General features: G+C 55.5%; 2 protein-coding genes and 1 long non-coding RNA gene across 3 annotated transcripts; 1 reads left to right on the plus strand and 2 right to left on the minus strand.

Annotated features, from left to right (window-relative positions):
- Positions 1-1,084: 1,084 nt before the first annotated feature.
- Positions 1,085-16,153, minus strand: LOC103061320 (GTPase IMAP family member 8). Its single transcript, XM_088150493.1, has 8 exons — positions 16,081-16,153; positions 15,714-15,747; positions 10,833-11,589; positions 10,216-10,281; positions 4,263-4,401; positions 2,940-3,299; positions 2,334-2,385; positions 1,085-2,223 (listed from the first exon to the last, which is right to left on the minus strand). Exons 1-8 carry the CDS (start codon positions 16,111-16,113, stop codon positions 1,574-1,576), a joined length of 2,091 nt encoding a protein of 696 aa, XP_088006619.1. The 5' UTR covers positions 16,114-16,153; the 3' UTR covers positions 1,085-1,573.
- LOC148214537 (uncharacterized) lies at positions 3,928-8,993 on the plus strand. The gene is made up of 2 exons (XR_015797876.1): positions 3,928-4,421; positions 8,094-8,993. It is a non-coding gene; the product is annotated as an uncharacterized LOC148214537 (long non-coding RNA).
- A 3,180-nt stretch (positions 16,154-19,333) lies between the features above and the next one.
- Positions 19,334-25,658, minus strand: LOC148214538 (GTPase IMAP family member 2-like). Its single transcript, XM_088150739.1, has 3 exons — positions 25,526-25,658; positions 23,102-23,129; positions 19,334-20,764 (listed from the first exon to the last, which is right to left on the minus strand). Exons 2-3 carry the CDS (start codon positions 23,121-23,123, stop codon positions 19,992-19,994), a joined length of 795 nt encoding a protein of 264 aa, XP_088006865.1. The 5' UTR covers positions 23,124-23,129; positions 25,526-25,658; the 3' UTR covers positions 19,334-19,991.
- Positions 25,659-26,460: the final 802 nt, after the last annotated feature.

A 26,460-nucleotide genomic window follows, 5' to 3' on the forward strand; every position in this document is an offset into this window, starting at 1 on the left:
AGCATCTCTTTTGTTTGCAGGGGGTGTCTCCCACTAACCCTTGGTGGGGTCCCCTCCAGCACGTACCGCTTAATAAACACTGCAGCGAAGCCTTGATTATTTTGCAGCTGGGTCCTGTGTTTTGATTCCACAAGCGTATGCCTTTTAATAAAATTAGTTAGTTGGAAAAGCTCCCCTCTTGACCCTGCCTGTCTTGAGATCCCTCCAGAGCCATTTATGTCTCTCCAGTTGGGGTCCCTGGATCACATAAGAAAGACAAGTGCCCAGAAAAAATGGGGAGACTCACGCAGCTTCCTTCCTCAGTTCAGTGAACTTCACCCTGCAAGGCAGAATAGAGCAGGGGGTGGGACAGGGGACCTCTGAGATACCTTCCAACTCTAGGATTCTATGACCCCTTGGCTATGGGACCCCCAAACAGATAGGCTGCTGCTGCTGTGGCCGAGGGTCGCTCCCCTCTGCCTGAGCACAGGAGGATCCGAGCCCGAAGGTGCAGCTCCAGAGGGGAGCAGGCCTTCTCCGGAGCTTTTCCAAATCCTGGTGCACCCTTTTTATTCAAGGACCCAGCAGAAATGTCCAGTTGCTATTTAAAAGAAAAAAAGGGACAGACCCAAACCTGGATGAAAACTTCACAGGCAGAGTTGCCTAAACTCACCTGCAACCTTAACCTTTGAGAGTATTTTCAAGAAATTCCCCTGGGGTTCCTAGTCAGCTGTACCAGCATGGAGATTTGGGGGAGCAAGTGATATCATATGCATCATGACGTCATTGTGCCAGTGAGGCAAATGACATCATTCATCTCATTTGTGCAATGACAGCATGAGCACATACAGCCCTTATAGGAAAAACCAGCTTCACCTAACAGAGGTTAGGTGAAAAACTCTTTCCAAGGTAAGACGTTCCCACAGGGGCTCCTCAGGAAACCGGGATTCGGGCCAGGGTTGGTTGGGCGTGTCCCGTTTGGGCAAAGGGTCCAGCAGGGGGAGGGAGCCGGGCCTGGCACACCGGCTGGCCCTCGAGAGAGGAGCGCGTGCTCTGAAGGCCCCTCGCCACCCTCCCTCGTTCTAAGAAAGGAGAGACTCGGATCTTTCTCTTTTACCGCGTTTATTCAAGCGTGGGCGCTGCTCTTCCCACAACCGTGAAAGGCAAGCAGCAGGACCTGTGTGAGGGCAGAGGCCCTCCGACCCAGCGGCCTCTGCACAGGCTACGGGCACAGAAGGGTCTGCAGCGTCCTGGAAAGTCTGGCTTTGGGACGGATGCCATTTTGGCTGGGCTGGCAGGGCTGGAACTGGCGCCTCCAGGATCCAAAGTGTCCAGGCTGGGGAGGCGCGTCTGACATGTCGCGTCCTGCTGCCACGTTGCGGCCGCCGTGCACTGATTTGAGCTGCTGCGCTCTGCATCCGAATCGAAGATGGGCCGGCGGGAAGAGCTTGCTGGGCCTTCCTTGGACACTGTCTCTCTCTGGACGGAGCAGTCGGGAGGGTTTCTGCGAGGTTTCCATCACCGCAAGCGGGTCAGCAGGTCAGTGGGTGAGAAGATCCTCCAGACCGTGAACCGGAGGGAGCTCTGCTCTCGGCTACAACAGGGTGCAGAGCCAGCCGGACTTGCTGTTCTTTTTGTCTTCCTTAAACATCTCTTCAGTGTAACAGGGGGCACCTCTGTTGGTTCTCACCAGGTCATCAATCATCTGAATCAATCCATCGACCTGAGCCTCTTGTTCCTCCCCTTTGGCCTTGTTGTTGAAAGCCAGGAACCGGTACCCACAGTCCTTAATTTGCCGCTGCAGATCTTCATCGGCCTCTTTTATGAAGTCTTCAATGGATGTATCGTCCAGGTCATCTTTCTGGGTGAACAACATGATCAGGTAGGCCTTGGCTTTAAGGCTGAAAATATTTGTGATGAACTGAGCGACCTCCTTCTCCTCCCCAGTGAAACGACCCGGACGAAGAACTTGAACGATGACGTGGGGACCTGGGGAGCACAGCTGCACACATCTTTTAACTTCAGAGGCTACATCCGATGTCAAACGATGTGTGTCAAAAAACCCAGGTGTGTCAACAACTACAATATTCCTGCCATAGTGCCTTTTCTCTGCCCTTTCGCATTTTATTGTTACTGAAGTAGGACCCATCTTAGATTTAAAGATTCTAGTTCCCAGGATTGTGTTTCCCGTTGCACTTTTCCCATTTCCCGTTTTGCCAACAAGGACGATCCGGAGTTCAGACTCTGCAACCAAGGGGCAGAGGAGAAGATGGGCACAGCAGTGTGAGTTCGCTGCCTGACACCTCCGTCCACTCACCCCACCCTGCCCCGTCCCCTGGAACCCGAGACATTACCTTGGACGCTTCCAGCCATATCCAGACAAGCCGCACAGGATGATGGGGATTCCTAAATGAAAAGCAAAACAGAATTGACAAAAGGAAAAGGTGCCTGTGGTCAGAAGTTGCCAGGAACTGTTCTCCCTCTGAACAGTCAGGCAGGAAATGAAAGTGACTGTACAAGGGGGCCACCCCCTCTCCTCACCGACCTTGAGGTTGAACCATCATGATCCTAACTGGGGGGGAAAGTAAGTCTAACAAATGAATGCAGGCTGCCCCCCTTCCTCCCTGTCTTGCACACGTGACCAGGGTCAACCCCAGCTCCCCCCTTTGGGCAGACCCAGACTGACCCTCCCCCCGCCCCGCAATCCCATCCCAGCCTCCGGCCACCCCACAGCGGAGCCCCGAGGAGTCGCCGCCACGGAGCGGCCAGCCGAGGAGCCCCAACGTTCCACCGGACACGCCCCCATTGTCCCAACGCTCCGCCCGCCTCCCGAGGGGCTCCCCAGCCCTGCTGCCCCCCAAAGGGCCCTTTGCCCAACAACAGGAACGCCGCCCGGCTTCCCCAAAGCGGCCAGCCCCCCGGATCCCCGGGATCTCCGCCTTGCGGCCCTCAGCCTTTACGAGTATCTCTGCTTGCCCCTCGTGCGGGGTCCCTCTTGGGGCGAGCGCAGCCCGAAACGGCCCCCGCCCGCCGAAGAGACCGCGCGAGGAGGCGCCCCGCCCGTTCCCCGCGCCTGGGCGGAGGGGCTTTTCTTCAGCCACGTGGCTTCCAAGCAGCAGCTCCCCAGCCCTTTCGCTTTCGCTTTCCTCTTCCTGTTTAGGGGCTGCGGCTTTGCTCGGTCCCGGGGGTGGGAGGGGCGGAGGCCGGGGGGGCCGGGGTTGCACGTACGGGCGACAGAGGTGGGGAAGGGGCGCCGGTGCCCGGATCCAAGCCCTGCGAACCGAGCCCGGCAACTGGGGAGGCCCGGAGGCAGGGACCGGCTAGAGGCTGCAAAAGAGTTCCAGTGGTCCCCCCACTTAGGGCTCCAGAGGGCTAGGGAGGTCCGCGCTGGGGGAGGAAGAGGAGAGCGCATGGGAGGCTCACGGGCCGCTCGTGTGGCCAAACGAGAGCGGCCCGTTTCCCCCAATGGGACTCCGGGAGGAGCATCAGGAGCATCGTCTTCTGCGAGCGAGCTCGGGAGACAGACCCGAATTGCTTCCTTCTGCAACTCCGGCCGCTGGACGTCCAGCCCTTCTACTCTTGCTGGGCGAGGAGGGCAGGAGGGAAACGTCCAGAGGGGGGGCTGAAGGACGCTGAGAGACCGGAAGGACCGAGCAGGAGCTTGCTCTCCATCTGGAAGGACCCCTTTCCCGGCCCAGTGTGAAAAGCTCAGGGGGAGACCCCGCATTCTGCCGCACCAAGTCTGGCCCACCCCTCAAGTATTTCCTACTCATTTCCACGTCCCCCTCCTCCAGGAAAGTCAGGGCAATATCCCTCTCCTCCTCTGCCTTTTGAGCGTATCGAATCACGGAGCGGGTTAGGCTGAGCGGGCCGACCTCACCAGTCTCCCCGAAGCCCAAAACACACAGAGACCGCCCTCTTTCGCAAGCAAGACGGAGACCCGCCAGAGCTGCGGGTGGTGGTCTGGCCGCCTTCGGTCCCGCTCCGGTAGTAGGAGCAGCACCTGGGCCCGGACCCTTTTCTTTCCTCGCTGGGTGGGAAAGCTGCAGCCCCCCGCCCCTCCCACCGCCGGACCCGAAGCCCTAAAACGTTACCGAAACGCAGCCGCTTCTTCGTCGGCCCTTCTCGCACTGACCGGGGGGGGGGGCGGGAGGGGCAGAGGCAGTAGGTGAGGGAAGCCCCGGACGCTCTTCCTGCCTGCCGGGCGAGGGTGAGCTCGGCTGCCCCCTCCGCTTCCTGTCCGCGGAGAGGGGAGGAGGCGAGCGCAGCGGCCGGACACCTACCTGAGTCCGTCCTTCGGGGGCAGCGGCGGGGGGTTCGCGGCCGACGCCCGCCTCGCTCGACGAGCCGCTCGTGCTTCTCCGCGAAGCGCCGCGCAAGAGCCGCGGATGGGGGGGCGGAGACTCCTCGGCCCCCGATTGGCTGCAGCAGCGGAGAACGAGGTGAGGTTCCTCCGGCCCCGCCGGCTGCCCCTTCGTTGACCCCGGGCTGTCTCTGAGGGGTCAGGATTGAATCCCCCCTCCAGATGTTTTGGCAGCCCCTCTCGCCCCCCCGGGCTTCCCCTAATCTCTGCTTCCAACATCACCCTGTTCCCCCTCCTCTGCCCCTCCCTCCCCTCACCCCCCCCCGCCGCCAGGAAGGCAGGCCACCAAACCGGGCAGAGCAGGTAGTCGTCCTTCCTGGGGGCAGGAGGTGGGCTCCTGGCTCCTTTGGCGGGGCCTCTTTCCTGCATTCCCGTGCAATCCTGGGCATAGACCCTCTGCTGAGAATGCCGATTGCACCCACTCCCTCCTCCGCCCCTGCCCGCGCTGCCTTTTGGGGGCTTCCCCCTCCCGATGGCCCTTCCTGGTGAGGTCTGGGAGCGCATGGGGCCCACGCCTTTTGGAAGGTCAGCTTGAACTTGGGCCGCCCCACCGACGGATTTAAGGGTGCAGCAAATGGTTGTAACTTCAGTCCAAGTTCCACACAGAACACACGAGAAACTGTGGAGCTGGCAGCATTCAAAGGTGTGGGCAGGAGAAGGAGCACTGAGACCCATCCTCCCGGAGATAGGAGGAACAGCTCTCCCCCCAAAGTGCTGCCCCAGATGACTTTTCACTGCTTTGGATACTGTTTCACTGTTGGCATAGGATGCTGTCCAACCCCCCTTTCCCGCCGTCTCAGCAGCAGGTGGGCCCCCAGACGGAGGCTCTGGTGGGGCTGGTCCTCTGGGGTTGGTCAGCTGGCCACTCCAGTGCTGGGGGGTGCAGGCGGGCCCAAGGTCTCACTTCCAAGGATCCAGGTATTCTAAAGCAGCCCGCGGAGGCCCTCACAGGGGACAGCCCTCCAGCAACCTTGCCAAATCCAAGCTGCTCTGACACTCCCCCCACCCCCGATCAGGCCTGGCTCCCTCCAGTTCCCCCTCAGTAGCCCTGCCAGGTCCAGCTGAGCCCTCCTTCAGCATCCACCTTTGGGCATCCGAGAGGGAGCAAATGAGAAAGCGTGCGTTGCAAGGTAGCAATGGACTCTCTTCCCACACTTTTGCACACGCCAGTACCTGGAGCAGAGCTAGCATCAGGAGGTCACAATGTATGCTTTCTCAAGCAGATCCTTCCCATGCCTTTGGGCTCCTCTCCTCTTCACCAAGGCTGGACACTTGAGGGCTGAACAGAGAAGGCTCCTGTTCTGGTTGGGAAGGAGGACTGAGGAGAACTGCTGGGTCGAGGGATGGCCTCTCCAACAAAGCGTTCAGTTCCTGGACTGAGGCCTGCACTATCCACAGGAAGGGCGTCTGGTGAGAGATGGGCTGCACCTCGGCCAGAATGGACAGAAGGTGCTTGGAAGAGGTTTTGCTCAGGTCATCTACCAGGCTTTAATCTGGAGGGGGAGGGACACCAGTCCCCCGAGCCCCACTTGAAGCAGAAGGCTGAAGGCCAGGAACCTCCTATAAGGAATTAAGTGGGGAGAAGGGAAGGGCACTCAGGAACACACCAGGAGAGACAGCAGTCAGACCTAACCAGGGCAGCATTGGAGAGCTCCCATGCCTGCACCTAGTGCTCAGGATACAGGGGACAAACAGGGAGAACTTCAAGTCCTGATATGGGGGCCAATATGACATTGTTGGTAGAAGTAGTTCTCGTTTAGCAACTGCCTCATTTAGCAACCATTTGCACTTACAGTGGTGATGAAAAAGTAACTTTACAATCAATCCTCACATTTACAACCTTCTCAGGTCTGTAAAGCAAGGGAAAGCTGAAGTAAGATCATAGGCAGGGTTGTGGTTTCACTTTGGGACTGCTTTGCTTAATGACTAAGTTGTCGGTCCCAATTGTGGTTGCTAAGTGAGGGCTACCTGTATAGCTAAAGAGTGACCCCACCTGTATGGAATATCTTGACACCAAGGGTGAAAACCCTACCAAAGGGGATCAGCCCAGCTGCAAGACCTTCCCCTCATTGAATCAAGGCAGCCATTGATCCCCTTTGGCCATTCCTGATCGAGTTAAGGCAAGGCTTAACAACCCTTTCCTTCTGGTGCCATTTACAGGGAAAACCACAGCATTAGGGCCATGCTGCAGGAGTGGATAACGTAATAGTTGAACGAGGAAAGGCACCAAAAGGCGTATCAGGACACGTGGCAATGGGCAACCTCGTCTGCCTATTTTGTGGACTATTAAGGGAGCTCTCCCGAAGGCTCACAAACCTTGGCCAGAATCCAAGTCACAACTCAGACGTCAGTTCAAGCAAGCGGAGCTTTACGTGTCATTCATCTGATGCCCACCAAAGATTTAATGAGCCCCTGCACTTGTTTTAAGATAGAGCAGCAGTCAGTCTGGATAAGCAGAAGCATTTATAGAAACACTGGATTTACATTTTGCTTCTAGTTGTGACTTAACTTGCAGGCAGATTTATGCAGGATAAAGTATAAACCATCATTGAGTTAAGTTGCAACATACTTGTACCAATTGTAGAGAGCCGCAGAAATGGTCTTGAAGGAGCTATGCGGAGATGGTACAAAGCATGCTTTAAGCCCAGGAAACAGAGAAAGCATGAGAAAGAGCTCAGGCTGGGTCCACCCTGATTCACTGGGGTAGAAGGAGGGGGGAGGGGAGGGGAGGGGAGGGGAGGGGAGTGAAAGCTCAGCCCAGCTTTCAAGATTTGGGGGCCTGTTTCAATAAAGGAGAGTTCCAGTTGGTCAAACTTGGAGTCTCTTTGTGGACCTGGCCTATCTTGAAGGGCTGACATCAATCCCAGCTTGATCTTTTAAAGTATAAATACCACAAACATCATCCACCACGTAAGAGGTGGCAAGAGGGCTGCTTAGTGTCTAGCACTGTAGTGGAGAAAAGAACCCTACCACACTACATGGAGAATGCACCCCTCCCCCCCTCCCCCCACCCGTCTTTTGGATATGACCAAGGCCCCAGCTCCCCTCTTTGCCTAACCCCATCAGACCCAAATTGACCCTCCCCACCCTAGACAAAGCCCCCCTGCAATCCCATCTAAACCACAGAACAGAAGCCTTGCTCACGGCACAGCTGGAGGGCAGCCCCACAAAGGAGTTGCAACATAGTAACAAGTTGAGACGCCCCAACATTCCAGCCTCCATCTGGGACACGCCCCCCCATTGTCTCAACATTCCATCTGCTTCGAACTGGGGGGGGAATGGTGGACTGAATACAGCTTCATTTTTTGTGGAGCCGATGCCCGTGGCAATTAGTTGTTGTTGTTCAGTCGTTAAGTCGTGTCCGACTCTTCGTGACCCCATGAACCACATCGCGCCAGGCCTTCCTGTCCTTCACTGCCTCCCTGAGTTTGCTCAGTTTCATGCTCATTGCTTCAGTGATGCTATCTAACCATCTCATCCTCTGTCATCCTCTTCTCCTTTTGCCTTCCATCTTTCCCAGCATCAGGGTCTTCTCCAAAGAGTCCTCTCTTCGCATTAGGTGACCAAAGTATCTGAGTTTGAGCTTCATTATCTGTCCTTCCAATGAGCAATCAGGGTTGATTTCCTTTAAGATTGACTGGTTTGACCTCCTAGCAGTCCAGGGGACTCTTAAGAGTCTTCTCCAGCACCACAGTTCAAAGGCATATACAATGTTGTTCTTTACAGCATCGGACCTTCTTTTCGCTTCCAGATACATCCACAGCTGAACGTCCTCTCGGCTTTGGCCCAGCCGCTTCGCTCTTTCTGGAGCTACTTGGAATTGCCCTCCGCTCTTCCCCAGTAGCATATTGGACACCTTCTGACCTGAGGGGCTCGTCTTCCGGCGTCATATCTTTTAGCCTTTTGACATTGTCCATGGGGTTTTCTTGGCAAGGATACCGGAGTGGGTTGCCATTTCCTTCTCCAGTGGACCACATTCTGTCCGAACTCTCTGTCATGACCTGTCCGTCTTGGGTGGCCCTGCACGGCATAGCTCACGGCTTCACTGAGTTACGCAAGGCCCTTCGCCACGACAAGGCAGTGATCCATGAAGGGGGTGGCAATTAGAGGAGCTGGCAATCGGACCAGAACCATCTCCAGATAAAGGAGACGACAGGATCGCCCACAGGGACTCCCTACAGAGACTCCCTGGGAAGGGATCGCGATCTAGCAATCTCCAGCGGGTGGAGCACTCTGGGAGTTGGGGGAAACATGGAGCCCAAGCCGAGGTGCAGAGGCTCCAAAGGGATACTAGATTTGCATCCACTTCCTCTTTTTTAAGGATTGTTTTAAATGTTTTAAGAAAATACAGTGAGTTTGGATTTAACTGCAAGAAAGTCTGTCCTGAGAAAGTTCTGCTTCCGAAAATAAACACCAGATAAGACTGAGCTTTGAAGGTTAACCAGAGGGAAACAGAGAGCAATTAAAGGAAAAGGTATATTTTAATACACTGGAGGAATATCCTTCTTTCAAAGAAGAATTTTTAGCTGTTTGGAATCAGTGTATCCAGGAATTATTTCTAAAACTGGGACTAACAAAGGTTGTAGAAGAAAAGACTTTATTGGATAAAACAGAAGTTGAGGACAACTTGAATAAAGATTTATTATCACTGGCACTCGTAATTATTTTTCTGATTAGATTGATTGTTGAATGGCTGGTGTGGGTCTTCCGGGCTGTGTGGCTGTTCTGGAAGTTTTGTTTCCTAAGTTTCGCCAGCACCTGTGACCGGCATCTTCAGAGGGCAGGAGCACAGGCAGGAGCAGTTCTCTCTGTGCCCAGGGGGATGTGACCCTTCTGTGGGTATTTATAGAGATCTGGGGGGGAAGGGGGGATTGGGTGTGTGTGGGGGGGGGGGTTGAGTTACTGAGCGGCTGCTTGTTTTGGTGTCAGCACCTGTGTGTATCTTCCTGGGGATTAGGCAGGGTTTTTTCTTCTATTGAATTGTTAATGAGGGGCTGCTGGGGGTAATTAGCAAGTTCATTGTGTGAACTGTTCACATGTCCTGGTGGTTGAGCTGAGTTCGTTGACCTTTTGCAGGCTGTATTTTTCAGGAAAATGAAAAATTTGAAATGAATTTGAAATGAAATGAAATGAAAAAAATGAATGCTTTATTTCATGTTATAAATCGATATTGATCTGCTGGCCTCTGTTCTGTTATTTCTGATTCTGGATGTTGTTGCTGTTGTTTAAACTTCTATGCCACCTGACTCTCGATGACTCTGGCTGGCTCACCACAGCCCGGGGCAGCCCTAAGGAGGGAGCTGCCACACAGTGGCCGGCCGAGCAGCCCCGGCGTTCCACGCAGACACAACCCCCATGGTCCCGACGCTCCGCCTGCCTCCCGAGGGGCTCCCCAGCCCTGCTGCCCCCCGAAAGGCGCCTTTTGCCCAACAAGAGAGGCGGCCCCAGGAACGCCGCCCGGCTTCCCCAAAGGCGGCCAGCCAACCGGATCCCTGGGATCGCCGCCTTGCATCCTTCAACCTCTCCGAGGATCTCTGCTTTCCCCTCGTTCTTGCAAAGCAGGCCCTCGGCCCTCGAAGCAACAAGCAGGGCTCTTCTCCTCAGTGCTGCGCTCTGCAATCAGCACAGTGGGCTTGGTCCAGCGGGCTGGATGCTGCACGGGTTCAGTGGGGGCTAAAGGGCCGGGGGGGAGCAGGCAGCTCAGCTCCAACCAGAAGGAGCAGCAAAGCTGGAGGGGCGAGGGGGATTCAGGCAGCAGCTTTCTAAACTGCAGGCTATTTTCGCCAGGGGACTCATCTCCCAGATCGCATGACCGAGCACCCAGCGACCCTTGCAACTAACGTGGCTCTTCTCCTCAGTGCTGCGCTCCGCACTTTGGCAAAGTTCCAGGACAGGCATCTCCGCACTTGCACAGGCGCTTCTGGTCAAAGCCAACCAACCTATGGGAGCAGGTATGGCGGATGTGGATGCTGGCACTTATAGTACCGATACATCGCGAGGAGACACTTGGACAAAGGGGCATCCATGGGGGAGAGTCAAAAAAATCAAGATGGCATCCACATTGTGTGATCAAAGCCTTGCCCAATTTTATTTGTGTTATATGGACCTTCGATTGCACAGCTGGAGCCATCACCTTGACTTTGTGACACCCCTGTGTGGACACACCTGCTCAGACACCTTTTGTACTGGGACATCTTTGCCTAAATGCCCAGGACCTGCCACAAGTGCAGGAAGCACAAGTGTGACTTAGGGGAGGGGTCACCCACGGAGTTGAAGTGTCTCGGATCGAATGAAGGCAGAGGTCTTGTCTTTAGCAGAAATGCTAGGAAGTCAAAAGCTATCGAGCGCATTGAGAAAGGGTGGGCGACCTTTTGGACCCAGACATCCATACGGTGTTTATAAACGCGCAGGCACAGATTTTGAGCAGCCTTTTTACCGTATCAGAGTGGGGAAGAAGGTAATCTGAACTTTAGAAAAGAAAAAATCTTAAGAAAAGCGTATCACAATAATAATCAAAAGAAAAGTTACTGCAAGAAACCCACCACCGAGTAAGATTTGATTCTGCTTCCAACCTCCCTCTGCCTTTCTCCGGGCCGTTTTGTTCCTATTTATGAACACCCTGACATCTTCATCCCGCAAGTTGGGCTCCAAGTACAGCCAGTTGGTGTAACAGCTCCCTCCGCGCTCCGAAATGATCTGCTCCACCTTCTCCATCAGCTCAGAGACCTGCTCCTCCCGCTCGGCTCCCTCGGCCTTGTTGTTAAACCCGCAGAAGCGATTCCCGCACTGCTGGATCAGGGCCCGCAGAGCCTTGTTGTCGGACTCTCGGACGTACTCCTGCAGGGGGTCCCCTCCCAAATCTTCCTTGCAGGTGAAGAGGACGATCGTGTGCCTGGCGGACTCTGCCCCAAAGATATCCTGGACGTGCTTTGCAGCCGCCGCGTCTTCCGCGGTGAAGCGCCCCACCTGGGTCACTAAAACCAGGGCGTGGGGGCCAGGCCAGGAGAGCTCAATGCAAGACATGACCTCACGTCGCACAATCTCATTGCAGTCTTCGGAATCAAAAATGGCTGGTGTGTCGACCACGGAAACCTTCATGCCATGCCAGCTTCCCTGCCCTCTTTGGCACTTCAGGGTGGTCGTCGTTGCCACCAGGGCGGACTTGAACAGTTTCTGGCCAAGGATGGTGTTGCCCGTGGCGCTCTTCCCGCCTCCGGTCTTCCCGACCAGGATCAGCCGGAGTTCCCCTGTGAGTGTTGAACACACAGAAATGCTGAGCTCCCCTGTGAGGAGTTCCCTTACTGACACAGTGGATGGGAACACTCGATTTTGGCATTTCAAAAAACTGAAGTACATGTTAGTGTAACACATTAAGTAATCAACTTCTAATTCAATTTCAGCTGTACCTGTTCAGAATGTATTTATTTATTAAATAAATGCATATGACCACCCACCTCATAAATGCAACTCTGGGTAGCTAGCACCATGTTCAAAAAACAAAAAGACAATAAAAACAAAAGAAAAACAATATTAGCCAAGGGGGAAAAAACCAGCAATGATCGCTGAGAATAAACCCAACAAAATAATTGACAGAGACCTCTGAATGAGTCATCTCACCTCTCAACACTCAGGCCCTGGAGCACAGAGGTCTCGTACTCCAGGAAGAATTTTAAATATGTTTACTTGACAGTGCAAAAAGGGTCCAAATAATCTGCTTCTTCCAGGGCTGTCTGGAGCTGTAAGCCAACGACCTCCTCAACAACCTTCCCTAAAAATGGAAGGTTGGAGACTGGACAAAATTGGGTCCAGTGACGGTCTCTTTAGGAGGGAGCAGACAGCCGCCTCCTTCCAGAGGGATGGAGCCACCCCTCCCGCAGAGAAGCACTCACTACAGCATGGACCAGCCACCTGCCACCTCCCGGGAGACCTTAATCCACCGAGGAGGGAGAGGGATCTAAAACGCAGGCCTTGCTCACAGCTGCAAGGCCCCTGCCCACTTCATCAGGGCCAACCAGCCTGAACTCTTCTCAGATAACTGGCAAGACTGCCCTTCAGACAACTCCGCAGGACCTGCACCGCTGGACTCCAATTTCAAGGAAATCCGAGCAAATTCATCCAGCAGGGGCCTGGAATAATCTTCACAGCAGACCCGCAAGAGTTCACGCAGTGGGACCAGGTCATCCTAAACTTTCCGGCTGTCTGCGGATGTGGTAGGGGTGGAGAAATAACTACAATTCACACCCTTATTGCCACAAGGTAGTCCTTAAAGCAAGCTTATACCCCTGCCCAGCTGGGTTCGCTCTTCGTTTTTCTCCAGTGGTGTTCTAGGTATCTCTTATGCCATTTCATCACCTGGAGCTCCTCTGAGAACTAGGGGACCTTCAGTTTCTGCCAGCATAGAGCGCGCACATAGGCGCGGTCCAATCCAAGGCCAAGATCGCCCTCTGATTCCAGGCAGCAACCAAGGGTTTGGTTCAGTCATGCACCAGACTCCCAAGAACAACCCCAAGCTTCCCCTGGAATCCAGTAGGTCCATTAGGTGCCCAGGGTGCACCATTCAAATAAGTTCTGCCTCCCTGCAGGGAGGTACAACACCAGAGAACTCCAGAGCCAGCAGGGAGCAGTCAGTCCATGGCAAAGGACTGATGGTATCCCCCAACGCCAGGTCACATTGCCGCTGCCCAGATTGAAAACACAGATTTAATGTGTGGTCTCCCCTGTGAGTTGGGCCAGAGGTGACTTGGGTCAGGTTCACAATTGCCATGGCAGCCATGAACTCCCGAGCTGCCTCCAAGTCCATGCCCAAGGACGGCAGGTCCAAATCCTCCAGAACCATGAGTCTGGGGAACCCCACCACCAACCCAGTCATAGGCTCTAGCGGCTCCGGAAGAGAGGTGCTGGGCGGCAGGGAGGCTGGCACAGAAGCAACAGTCCCTCCTGGTCCCTACAGCCCTTGGCACTTTGTCCCCAGTGACAAGACAAGAGGGATTCTCAATCAGTCCAAGGTCCCACACCAGCAGGAAAAACTTGCAGTAATGGGTGGTGGTAAAGATCCACTACGTTCACAGAACACAACCTGCTAAGCTTGACTAGCCCTAACCAGAGTCATTTTTTGTGGCTTACCACATCTGTTTTCAGCTTCGAGCCACCTGTGGTGAGAAGGGCGGCTACAGAAATTGGTTTAATAAATACATAAATAGTGTGAAGCCAGGCTGTTTGGTTGCAACTGAATGCATTATGTTAATCTAGAAAATAAGTTAATGCAATAAATAGGTTAGATATGTTATAAAAACACATCCTCTGAACTGAAAAACAGCAACCACAATCGAAAGGTTGAATGGCAAGCATAATCAGTCTGGGCCAAAGGTCAGGGCTTTTAGGAAATTGAACAAAGCTTGAATTAAACACAAAAAACAATTCATACTTCAAACTTGACTCCTCCCAGCCAGAGGCTTTTGTAGTGGGAGCTCCGGGGCTTCACCCAAATATGGACAGACCAGATTGCAGAAACCGGGCTGCTCAGAAGTATTTACTCTTGAGTAGACCATTCCTCCAGAGAACACCGCTGCTGCTAATGGCCTCTTCCAAGGGGCCTGGCACTCCTTCTCATTCCCCACTGGCTCTTGAGGTCCCCAAGGCCCCATTTCTGCGCCAGGGAGAGTCCCGGGTTGCAGGTTCAGGGGCTGGGGAGAAGGGCTCCTCAGGACCTCGGTGCTCGACTCCTTGTACCCAGCTTTTGCCCCTCAGTGACCACCTCCCTGGGACCCGAGGGATGGAGCGGCCTCTCCCTCGCTCACGCGGCCACTTCCGACCGTCGGATGGTGGTCCTTCCAACCCTTGCTGCTGTTTCAGGTCGAGAAGGTGGAAGTGGAGCATGTGTGGATGGCAGACGTGGCGGGAGGGATTTGGTTCGGCACTAAAGCCTCCAAAACCAGTTTTTAGCCCCACCCCGTGATGTTTGAAGGGAAAGATTAGTTGCATGATTAATTATCTTGTGCATGTAATTAATTTATCTTCACTGCCCTTCAATCAAATCTAATCAAGCTTTTGCCTGCACCCATTTCTCTGTGTCACTGGTATATGTGCATGAGATAGGTGCGCAGGTATACATGTGGGGCCGGGCAGTGGGAAACATAACTTCTCAGGATAAAGCAAAGGCAAAGGGCTCATCCCCACCACCTCCTCGCCCAGCCCCAAGGTGGCCCACTCCCCTCTTCCAGAGGACGGTCCTGTCTGGCTGCTGGCCTGCTGCAGAGTTGGGCTGAAGCCGGAGCAAGGTGATCTAGCAGGGAGGAAAATGGAGTTTTCTGCAGGGGTGTGTGATAATCCCAAAGGTGGGGTGCGGCATTGTGGTCCCTTTTGCAGGTGCGCTGATCTTGCAGGGTCATCTTGCGGATTTCAACAGATGCCCGTGGGTGGAAGACCAAACCGGCCACCTGGGCAAGCCTTCGCCATCACATGGAGGAGGGGGACCCTAAGGAGCGCTGGAACCCTGCAGAGCTGTCACTGGCCAGCTGCAGACGCCCCCCCCATCTGTGGGGCTGTGCACCTCTGCAGCCATTTCTGCTCCGGCTACTGGAGAGGAGAGAATCTTCCTGGCACCTACAACCTGTTCCTTTTTTTCTTTTTTTTTTGCTTTTGGTTGATCAGCAATGGGAGCGGCAACCTTGCAGAAATGGCTCTTCCAGGAGAGTGATATTCCCGTAAGTGCAAACAGGTTCCTGCTGCTCCCTGTCTTTGCACAGGTGACAATTAATAATATGCATTTTGGGCCAGATAATGAGCAGGTCACCTTCCACTGCCTTGGCATCACATTTCAAAACTTACCCCATAATGGAAGGTTTCCTGCTTTTCAGATTCCTGGTTCTTTTCAAACTCTCTTAGATACTGAAGATTGTGCCGCAAGAGGTTTAATTAAAAGTATGGTGGGTGTGAGCGGGGTCAGCTGGGAGGAGTCCCCTGCAAACAGCCACGCCAGTCCCTCAGGAGAGCTTCCTTTGGGGCAACGGACCATGCCCGTGCCAGCCCCTCTCCTCTCCTCACCCGTCGAGCAGCAGGACGGGAGGTGCTTCCCTGCGCTGGCCTCTGCCCCCCCCAGCCCAGCCCAGCCCAGCCCAGCCCAGCCCAGCCCAGCCCAGCCCAGCCCAGCCCAGCCCAGCCCAGCCCAGGACAAGGTGAGGCCCGCTGCTCTCTGTGCAGCGGCTTCCTGCCCCCCCCCACCCCCCCGCTGCTTCCCTCCTGCCATTTCAGGGCTGAGAGAGAGAGATTGGGCCCGAGCCTGGGCCCACGCCAGAGAGAACTTCCTTCGAGAAAAAGGTGAGCGGCTGTGCAGAGCGTTCTCCCCAAGGGCACTTCTGTGCCAGGGTCTTACCTGGTCCGCCTCTCTCCAGGGCTCCCTGAAAGTTCTGCAACAAAACACCGTGTTAGAAACAAGCCTTCAGGGCATCACAGAGTCCACACAGAGGGCAGGAATGGGGCGACGCCAGTTAAGGATTCAAACCCTTGGAATTTGCAACCCAGGTTGGCTTCTCGGCCTTCCTTAAGGAAACATCCGCTGTTTGTGTTCATCGGTTAAGCAGAAGCAGAATGTTCTCCGACTGGCCATGGACTCGGCTGGCCCAGCACGTGAGCCGGAGCAGCCGTGGGACGTGGCTTTGGACTGGCTCCTCAGGCCCGAGCCGAAGGGACTCGAAAGGGCAGATCCTCCCAGGTCTCCATTGCTCTGAAATGCAACCCACCTCAAACGTTTCCCAAAGGGCCGGAGACGACATTTCTTCTCTTTGCCAAATGACACTTTCCAGAGCTTGGTCTCTGCAAACAGTAGACACCGTTATTTGCTTTAAATGGGAGCCGCTGCCCAAGATAAGAGCCCCTGAGAGCGCGCATCAGAAACACAGGAGCCTCTTCCGCAGGGCCCTCCGTGGCCCCGGGAGACCTCCTGGCGTACAAAACATCCCCGGTACCAGGGCTGGTTTTCAAGTGAACTCCGCGTGCAGCTAAAGACCTCAGCAACATTTTGTGGGGCAGCTTGGTGGGGGAGGCCCTGGTATATAGAGGACCCCCAAGTTTAAGAACAATCTGGGGTCTTCCCCTTTATTTTACACTGGTTTTGTGAGGCCTTATGCATTTTGCAATCTGTCTCAAACAAGGCGATGAATAAATAGCTAGGATTTTAGCATTCAGGAGTTCGGTAATTTACTATTTTAATAGATTAGTATTTCAGGATTCTAGTGTTTCATCCAATCGTTTAATAATTTACTAATTTAGTTTTAAGAGAGCCAGTTTGGTGCAGTGGTTAAGGTTCCAGGCTAGAAACCAGGAGACCATGAGTTCTAGTTCTGCCTTGGCCACAAAGCCAGCTGGGTGACTTTGGGCCAGACCCTCTCTCAGCCCTAGGAAGGAGGAGGCCAGGGGAAACCACTTCCAAAATCTTGCCAAGAAAATCCTGCAGGGACTACAGTGGTACCTCGGGTCACAAACGCTTCTGTTCACGACCAATTCGGGTCACGAACAGCACCGTTCGCAAAATTTTGCTTCCGTTCGCGAACTCCGCACCGGGTGATGAACAGGATCCGCGGCCATTTTCCCTGCTGACACACGTGGTTGTGGCTTCCTATAGGGAGGGGGACTCTCCCTCCAAACAATAACCGCCTCCCCACCCGCCTTCCTGTCCTCCACGCCTCAAGCAAGGTTAGCGTTCTCTCTCTTCATACTGTACTGTACTGTACTTTGTGTCACATTTTTGTGGTTTCAAAAAAAAAAAAATGGTTCAGAACGGATTAACCGTATTTACATTGAACCTTATGGGAAAATTTGATTCGGGTCGCGACCAATTTGGGTTGCGATCAGAGTCGCGGAACGAATTAAGTCCGTGACCCGAGGTACCACTGTAATTCAGGCAGTCACCAGGAGTCAAGACTGACCCAAAGGCATGCACGCCCACACACACACACACAAGCTTTCAAGCATTTTAGCTTTTTTTAAAAAACTATTTTAGTATTTGCATCCATACTGCATTTTATACCTGTTTGATCCCTCCATCTCTCTATCTTTTAACTACCTCGATGAAACTGTACAGTGACTGTAATGAAAGGACCAAGTGATTAAAGCAGGGGCTTTCTATAGCGTGGAACCTTTCGGGTTTCAACTGACCAACTTGGTTTAAAGTCTGAGGGTCTGGTATGGGGAGGTGGCCACGATCCCTCCTCCCCCAGCCCGGTTGTTAAGCTCTGACAGCCAAAGAAGGCATGGCAGCAATGGGCACCCCTCTCCCCAACTCCCCAGCGATACCCAGCTTAGGCGATGCAAGGAACGATCTGCCACCCTTGGCCTGACCAGCAAGCCTCCTGAAGAGAAATGGGGCGGTGGGGGCGGGGTCTGGAAGAGAAGAGCAGGCGAGCTGGGCCGTCTGAACACGCCCTGGGAAAAGACTGGGGCAGACTACAAGCCAAAGGGGACGGGGAGGGGGTTACCGTTAAAAAGCACAACAGGGGCCCTCCCCTCCCCTCCCCTCCCCTCCGTGCCCCCCCGCGGAGAATAATGCCGTTTTCCCCAAGGCGGGCCGGTCTCTCCGGTCCGGGCCCCGGCGAGGGAAGGGGAAGGCGGGTGGCCCTCCTCCGACCGGGCCGGCGTGCGAAGAGCTGCCCGCGGGCGGAGGGGAAGCAAGCCTCCGGCCGGGGGCGCTGGGCGGGAGGGCGCGCCTTACCTCGCCTGGGGCTGTCGCGTAGCGGAGAAGAGCCGGAGCATGAAGCCGCCGCCGCCGCCGCTCGAGAGAAGCCGCGCCCGGAGCCCGAGGGTGGGAAGGGCGCGGCGGCGCCGTCGTCGGCCGCGAAAGGGAAAGCGAAAGCGAAAGCGCGCCCGGCGCTCGCGGAGGGGCGGCGGGAGCCCGGCCCGACGCGGCCTTTTCGGCGAAGCGGCACGAAGGAAGCGCGGGCGCCGCGCGGGGGAAGAGGACCGTTGCGCGCCCCACCCGGGGCGGCCCCGCAACGGGCAGCCGGGTCCCCGCTCCCCGAGCGCGGCTTCAGCGGGGCCCCGGCAGGAGACCGACCCCGCAACTGCCCGCCCGTTTGCACCTAGGCTACCGCGTTGGGCGAAGCCTGCCCCGCCGGAGCTCAGCCGCCTCTTCCGAGACCGCGGGAGCCGTTCCTCTGCCAGGCCTGCCCGCAGCCTGCCGTTCCCCTGAAGACGAACTTTGGGGGAAGTCAGCAAAGCACGGAGCCCCCGCTCCGGCCTCGGAAAGGCAGGAGGAATGCGCCGGAGAGCGACCCCACCGCCCAGGGGAGCCTGTAGCTGCTAAGCAGGAAACTGGGTGCATGACCCCCCCCCCGCCGGGCTTTTCGCAAGGGGGGGATCTGAAACCAGCCTCTTTCCCCGGAGAGGGTAGACTGTTGTGCGAACAAAGCCATTGTGGGGGATGTTGTGAAAGCCCCAAGGGAATGAGTGGAACACGCATTTTCACAACAAACGCATGGCATGAATTGCAGTACTGGAGGTAAATGACAGGAACTGTAAGCATCTCAGTTGTGCACTTTTATTAACACCCTACTACACAAAGTACATCTGGAACACAGAACTGTATGTGCCACTGTGTTGGCACCAGTAGCCAGCTGGTAGCCAAGAGGCTCAAACCAGGGTAAAATGTTCCAAAAGGTTTTATTGAACAAATATTAAAGGAGTGACAGAGAAGAAAAGGTATAGCAAACTGTGTCCCCTCTGCTGGTCGGAAGCCCCGGAATGCCAGCACTTGCTCCCCCCCAATGCCAATCTGGCTGACATTTCACCTGGAAATGGTTTAGTGTTATCAGTGACTTGGTCACAACTTCAGGCCGCTGACCCTCCACCAAAGAGACTGGTCCATGAGACCTTGTTTCTGCTTTCCCTCCTTTCTATAGGGCTCAACTCAGGTGGTCCTCTTCATCTTATGGGGACAATGGAGATGAAAGGCTCGAAGAGAATACGACGAAGCAATCCAGAGCTTGCAAGAATATCTATTTTCTATCTGCAGAAGCAAAAGGGAAAAAGCGGTTCCTTCTGCAGGGCCAAATTCAGCAGCAGCGTAGGGTGGGAAGCTCTTGATGCAGAGACCAAAGAGCCACAGAAACCATGTCCCACTTCCCATTCCAGCAAATGTCTGCACACTGGAAGATCGCACAGATCCTGCCTCCCATGGCCACGCAAGGTGATCATATTCACCTGTCCTGGAAGACTAGAAAGTTTTGATACGTAAAGATCAACCCTGCCATGGAACAGTGTTTCACTACTCGCTCCAGGCAAGAGTCTGTTTTGGAAAAGGCCCATTTTCCTGCCAACTGAAATCCATTATTTTGGCTTGAAGAAAGGATATGGATCCTGCAGGATCTGCCACCGGAGCTCTGTCTTCTATACAGGGAGATGTCTCCTCCCACCATCGTTCTTCTGCAGGTGACGCCTGAAGGCTGGCTTCAGACAATCTGCAGCCTTCTAGCCCCACAGCCCTCGAAGGAACTGCCCTCACCCGCCCCGCCCCGCCCCATTTATACCATGCAAGTTAACGGTCGCTGCACCTTGTGCTAATGAATCCCACAGGGAAGTTATACGTTACCAACACACACGCAGCCCCCCCACACTCAAACCAGAGGAAGATTTGTCCCCAAGATTTAGAATAAAAGAACTAAGAAAGTTCAACCGTAATATACACAAGCACTACAAAAGAAATAATGATAACTGCCCAAAATAACATTTTTTCCTTCAAATCCAAAGCTCTCTCTGCCTTTTTCCGGTCCTTTCGGTTCCCGTCTATGAACACCCTGACATCTTCATCCCGCAAGTTGGGCTCCAAGTACAGCCGGTTGGTGTAACAGCTCCCTCCGCGCTCCGAAATGATCTGCTCCACCTTCTCCATCAGCTCAGAGACCTGCTCCTCCCGCTCGGCTCCCTCGGCCTTGTTGTTAAACCCGCAGAAGCGATTCCCGCACTGCTGGATCAGGGCCCGCAGAGCCTTGTTGTCGGACTCTCGGACGTACTCCTGCAGGGGGTCCCCTCCCAAATCTTCCTTGCAGGTGAAGAGGACGATCGTGTGCCTGGCGGACTCTGCCCCAAAGATATCCTGGACGTGCTTTGCGGCCGCCGCGTCTTCCGCGGTGAAGCGCCCCACCTGGGTCACTAAAACCAGGGCGTGGGGGCCAGGCCGGGAGAAGTCAATGCAAGACATGACCTCACGTCGCACAATCTCATTGCAGTCTTCGGAATCAAAAATGGCTGGTGTGTCGACCACGGAAACCTTCATGCCATGCCAGCTTCCCTGCCCTCTTTGGCACTTCAGGGTGGTCGTCGTTGCCGCCAGGGCGGACTTGAACAGTTTCTGGCCAAGGATGTTGTTGCCCGTGGCGCTCTTCCCGCCTCCGGTCTTCCCGACCAGGATCAGCCGGAGTTCAGTATCCTCCCCTGTGAGCGTGGAAGGCAGAGTTAGAGAAGAGCATAGTTCCACCGGTGGAGTGGAATTCAGTTTCTGTATTCAAGTTCTGATATTTATAGACAGATAAAGTGATGCAATCTAATTATGTTGTTGTTGTTTAGTCATTAAGTCGTGTCCGACTCTTCGTGACCCCATGAACCATATTGCGCCAGGCCTTCCTGTCCTTCACTGCCTCCCTGAGTTTATACTCTAATTATAATTATAATTTAATTATAATCTAATTATACAGAGGGTTAAACCATTCAGATTTTAACTTTATTTGGAGTGATTAGATTTATGTCCCTCATTTATTTAGCACATGTCAAGGTGGTCAGTCGTACAAAATTTCAGCTACACTAGTAGCTGGACCAATTCAGCTCATAACCATGGAGGAAAGACTGTACAAAACAGAAAATGTAATTTTTCTGAGCTAGAAGACAAAGCCCCCTTTAAACCTTTCTCTGAAACATTCAGAGCTTGCTGAATGTTCTGATGGAGCAAAACATCAAACATTTCAACATTTCAGTGGACAAGTATTTTTTCGAGGAGCATCACTGGATTGCCCCTGTGGGCAGTGGTGCTGTTTGATTCTGGGGCCAAATGCTCTTCATGGGGTCTGGCTCAGGGTCCAGTTTCATGCAGGATCACCTCCTGCTTTACGGTCTGCCCCAGAGGCTTCAATCTTCACAAGGGCCACAGAAATGCTTAACCTCAAGAACTGGTCCTGCCTCTTCCAGGGCAAGGCCTCAAACAGATCAGGTTGCCACAGGGGCCGAGACTGCCCCCCTCCCCGCAAGACGGGGCCAGTCCCTGCTGCTGTCTTGGCAAGCTGAAAAGCTGGAATATTGATATGACTCCGTCCATTCAATGGGAGTTGCAGCATTCAGAAACAAATGAGACGCTCCGCCTTTGAAACACCCCATTTATGTTCCGGACTCTTCTGTGTTCGGCATGAAACAAAATTCTCAAAATATCCGTGTTTTGATTGGAGCTTAGAACTCCAGAAAAGGCGGTTTTGAGGTTGAAATGTTTTGCACGTCCTGGTCATGGAAGAACATTAAAATGCCGATGCCCATTTTTCTGTATGAAAGGGCAACCTGCATCATCCTGGGATTATTTTGTAAAGAAGAGACTAGGTGCCGAAATGCAACTGGAAGCCTGACCTTTGCTGCGGAAGGGGGAACTTGGGGAGTTGCCCAGAGCAGAGCCTGCGGGTGGCTGCTGGATATGAAAAGAGGGAACATGATTTTAAAGACCTCCAGTTTTGCATCCAGACATATTTCCTGCGCCCATTTGCGCCTCATCTCTCCCTTAGCTACTGAGTCCCCAGATCCTAGTTTCATGTGCCCAAGAAGGGGATCTGGACAGGCCAGGATTGGAAAAGGGGGTGGGAAGAGACCCTCCCCGATGCAGAACTCCCTGGCCAGGCCTAGCCACAATGGGCTGCAATGAGGAAGTCACCCCCCCTTGCCCCCTACCTGGCCAATGGGATCTCAGGGAGCCTCGTGGTCTCTTCTGACCTTCTGAGAACAGGCTCTCACCTTGGAGATCTCACTGGCCAGACAGCATGAACTCCCAGCATTTTCTGGCAGTCTGAAGATACATGTCTTCTCGCACGGAGGACTTGAGACGGTCTCCCAGACAGCAGAAATGCAAATGATGCTCCTGTCAATTTGAAGCAGGGGATGGCGGAAGATTGCACGAAATATAAGAATGACAAGGTGAAGGAAATCACCACCTAGCTGGTGCAGACAGTGCTGATCCCTGGTGATCCCATTTCCATCATGGAGGCCCCCAGGTCAGTTGATCCATGCAGAGCACCTGGGATCTCCTGGAACCAAGCTTCTTAAACACCGGGAGAGCCACAGCCCTATCCGTGCAGCCAATCTGGGAGAGGCGGATTAGAAGCTCCGAGAGGCGTGCAGACCAGAGTGACTCCTGGTGTAAAGGCTCGTGGGAAACAAGGCACTTCCTAAAAGGCACCCCCAAATAGTGGCTTTTCATTCACTGGTCTGGCTGGGTGCTGCCAAAGCCGCCAGAAAGAGGGAAGCGTGTTGTGCCAACAGGGCCTGGGAACCACAAATAGCCAACCATCAGTTCTCCCTCTGGCTCTGCCAAGACTTTTTGTTTTTTTGCATGATGGGGGGAGAGATAAGCTGGAGAAAAGCAGGAAACAACGGGTTAAAAGTGCTCCTTGGCGCCAGAGCTGCTCCCTTCCCCCGTGGTTTTGAAGAAGTTTCCTTTTAAAATCCTTCGAGCAAACCATGAACACATTAACGAGGAAAGCTAAGTGACTGTGCAGACATCGGCTTTTATGTACTGCTTACCTGCTAGTCCCCCCCACTCCATGGCAGCCTGAAAGATTTGCAAAAGAATGAATTAGGAACATCTCCAGTGTACGAGGTTTATCACAGACAAACAGCGGATGCTGAGGAAAGAATGATTACAATGCAAGAGGGAGGGCACCGACTGTCCCCAGTCAAATGGAACCTGCTCTTAGAAACGGTACTCAAAATGGTTGCCAAAAACGCTGCCCATTACCAGGAGTCTAGGCTGAGTCGCGGGAAGGAGGGAGGGAGGGAGGGAGGGAGGGAGGGGGAGGAGAGGGAGGGGAGAAGTCGGGGAAGGAGAGGGAGGGAGGGGAGAGAAAAGGCGAGTGTCTTCTGCAAGCTGAGGAGAAAAAGTCGGGCAACCCGAGCCCTCCCTCCCCACCCCACCCCACCCCCCGCAAAAGAAACCGGCCCAGGCTGTACCAACGGCACAGTGCTTGCACTGAGGGCTCCCAAAGCCCCTGGGCTTGTCCTGGGTGGGGTGGGGGCACAGGAAGCGTACGGCACCCCAGCCAGCCTTCAGTGCTTCCCTGCCCCCTTCCAACGCTGGGAGGAGGCAGTTTTGAAAGCCACAGGCAGGTGGCCCACCGGGCATCTTCAGGGCTCCACCTGCTCTGCTGGGGGAAGGGGCTGGGCTCCAGCGGCGGTGTTCCAGGGAGCCCCTCCATTCCGGATTCCCGGCCAAGGGTACAAAGAGGGGAAAAGATTGGCTGGGTGGGAAAGGGGGCAGGAAAACAGGAGGAGGCAGAAACAGAAGGCTGGGTGTGGGGGGGCATGAGAAAAGAGGGCATCTGGAAACGGCCATCTTCTTCCGAGGCTCAGGAAGAAAACTCAGGTGGCCCTGCAAAGACGCGGCACAGGGCCGTCCAGCACTGCCCTTTCACCAGAGGTCACCTGGAGGTCAGCAAATATTCCTGCCTTTCGCCCCTCAGAGTCCCGAGGACAGGGCTGGCATTTAATCACTCCTGGCTTCAGGAAACCAAGGGACGAGGCCAAAGGCCGCACCTGCTCTTCGGATACCGACCCAGCGAGAGTCCCCAAGTGACTGTTGGGTCCTTTCTTGCTGCCGCCCGGGAGCCCCTTGGAGGGCTTGGTCCCTGCAAGTGTCAGATGGACAGGGGGCCACGTGGCGTGGGAGGCGGGCCCATTCCCCCCCGGAGGGCCCATCCCTTCCTCTGAACCCAAAGGCCGGTCCATGAGACCTACCTGGGGAGATGGCCCGAGACCGCTCCCCCTTCCAAAGCTGGGAGCAGAGCCAAAGAAAGCCCACGCTGCCCCCAGCATGCCCTGCCCCCCGAAGGGCTCAGGAGGCCCCTTCCTGGCCTTTGAGCGCAGGGCCCAGTTCTGGGCGTCAGTCGTTGGCAGGCAGCCCCTCCATCAAGATGCTCATTTTTCTAGCCACGCTCAACAACACAAAAGGAGCCCACACGGGTGATGGGGGGAAACTTCGACACACCTATAAGGCAACCACTTTTATTAGGCCAACTGAACATCATGGGCAAGTTTTCAAGTGCTCTAGAAGTCTTCATCCGGGAAGGCAGTTGAAAAACCTTTTGTGGGAAAAGTCCTGGAAGGGGGTTAGGAAAGGAGGGGGGGTAACTTTGCAGGGAAAGTGAATGCCAAGGAGCCAAGTGGTTGCTGCGACCCCCCCCCCCCCATGCCCCTGGAAGAGTTCTGTATTGCATGTGCAGAATGTAATGGCAAAGAGAGGGGGTCTCAGCTGGACCCCTGGTGGTGCCCAAGTTATCTGGTTCTTCCTGGACTTCAGCCTTCCGGGGGCGCAGTGTGGGCTGCCAACGGAGATGAATGCTTGGGGCTGGAACAGAATTTTCTGCCGAGGAGAAACCAAAACAACCAACCTGTTGCTGCCCCTGACAGAAGAGGATTGGGCTGGCTGGCTGCTGATCAGCCGCAAGCTGAAGCCGGGGGAGTTGGTGGGCTTCGCAGCTGGCTCTTAGCCTGGCCCTCGCCTCGCCAGTTCTGTCCCAACCTACCTCTGGCGCCACTCTTGCCGGAATGCAGGAGCAGCCAGGGGTCTCCCCTCCAAACCCAGTGGTCCCAGTCAAGCCTATTGGCAGGTGGGCAATGGGGGGGGAGTCGAGCGGATGAATCCAGGACCAGCTGGAGAGGGGAGACGCCGAGGGCTCCAGAGGGAAGGGTCTTCTCTCGGCCCAAACGAGGTGCACAGAGCGCACAGCGCTCTTCAACTGGGTAATCTGCGGCCGGCGGGCGGGTGCAGCGCCCCCTCCCCCGGCATGCGCAAGAGGGGCTGAAGACCCCGGAATCCAAGGGGCCCGTTTCCCGAAAGGGCAGCGTAGGCGCAGCATCCCGCTGCGGGGCCAGCAGCTCGTTTTCCTCGGGGCTTCCTCGGCCCGCCTCCCCACGGCGCCCGGCCTCAGTCCCAGGGCGGGCCCGCCCTACCTGCTGCGCTCTTCGCTGCCGGTCCTTCGCCGCCGAGCAGAGGGCCTCAGCCGCCAGGCGAAGCGAAGCGCCGCGAAGGAAGGGAGCGCCCCTCCGGGCCGCCTGGGGAGCCCCGACGGAGACTGCCCGCTGCGGGGCGCGCGAGGCAGAGAGGCCCGGCGGGCGAAGGGGCGGCCGCGGACTCGGCGGCCCGAGAAGCTTCGCGCCCGGCGAGGGTCCAGCCGCCCAGTGGCGCTCGCCCGCCCATCCAGCGCAGGAAGAACCGAGGCAGGCCTGGGCGGGGCAGAAAGGGGGCGCCGCGGGGCTGGAGGGAGTCCCGGGCCGCTGCCAGATGCCGCCGGCCAGCCCCCTCCCGCCCCGCCCTCCGCGGCAGCTCCTCTCGCAAATCCCGGCAGTGGAAGGTCCGCCCGCTCGGTCGGCCTGGGAGGGCAGCGCGCGATCCAAAGCGAAGCCCAAGAACCGACTCCCCCCGCCCCAGGTTGCAACTGGGCGCTCGTCTAGTAGACACGCGCCGCTGGGAGCGCGGGGCGAGGGTCCCTCTCAGCATCGGCGGGCGCCCTCCGACGGTCGCCACCCCTCGTGCCGAAGGGGCGGTGGGGTTCCAGCTGTGAGCGGCCTGTGAAGCAAAGACGCGCCCCGCCCCGCCCCGCCCCAACCCCCCAGTCCGGATCTGCTCCTCAAGGGGCGGTGGGGGGCTCGGGCGTTCAGCCTAGATCCCGCGCCCCGCCCCGCCCCGCTCGCCGCCCCAGAGAAACGCGCGTCAGGATGGAGCTGATGCTGATGGAAGCCCTGGGCTCCTGCCGCTGCTCGACCCTCCCTTTCTGGACGCTTCCGGACTTTTGCAAGTCCAAAAGACCGACTTGGAAGTTACCGGGGTGTCCGCAGGGCATGATCAAAACAGTCAAGATGGCAGCCTCAATGGTCCAATCAGAGCT

The sequence above is a fragment of the Python bivittatus genome, unplaced genomic scaffold, assembly GCF_059951505.1.
Source record: "Python bivittatus isolate LINGU-HERP-01145 unplaced genomic scaffold, Pbiv_v1 ctg000610_np1212, whole genome shotgun sequence".
Lineage (NCBI taxonomy): Eukaryota > Metazoa > Chordata > Lepidosauria > Squamata > Pythonidae > Python > Python bivittatus.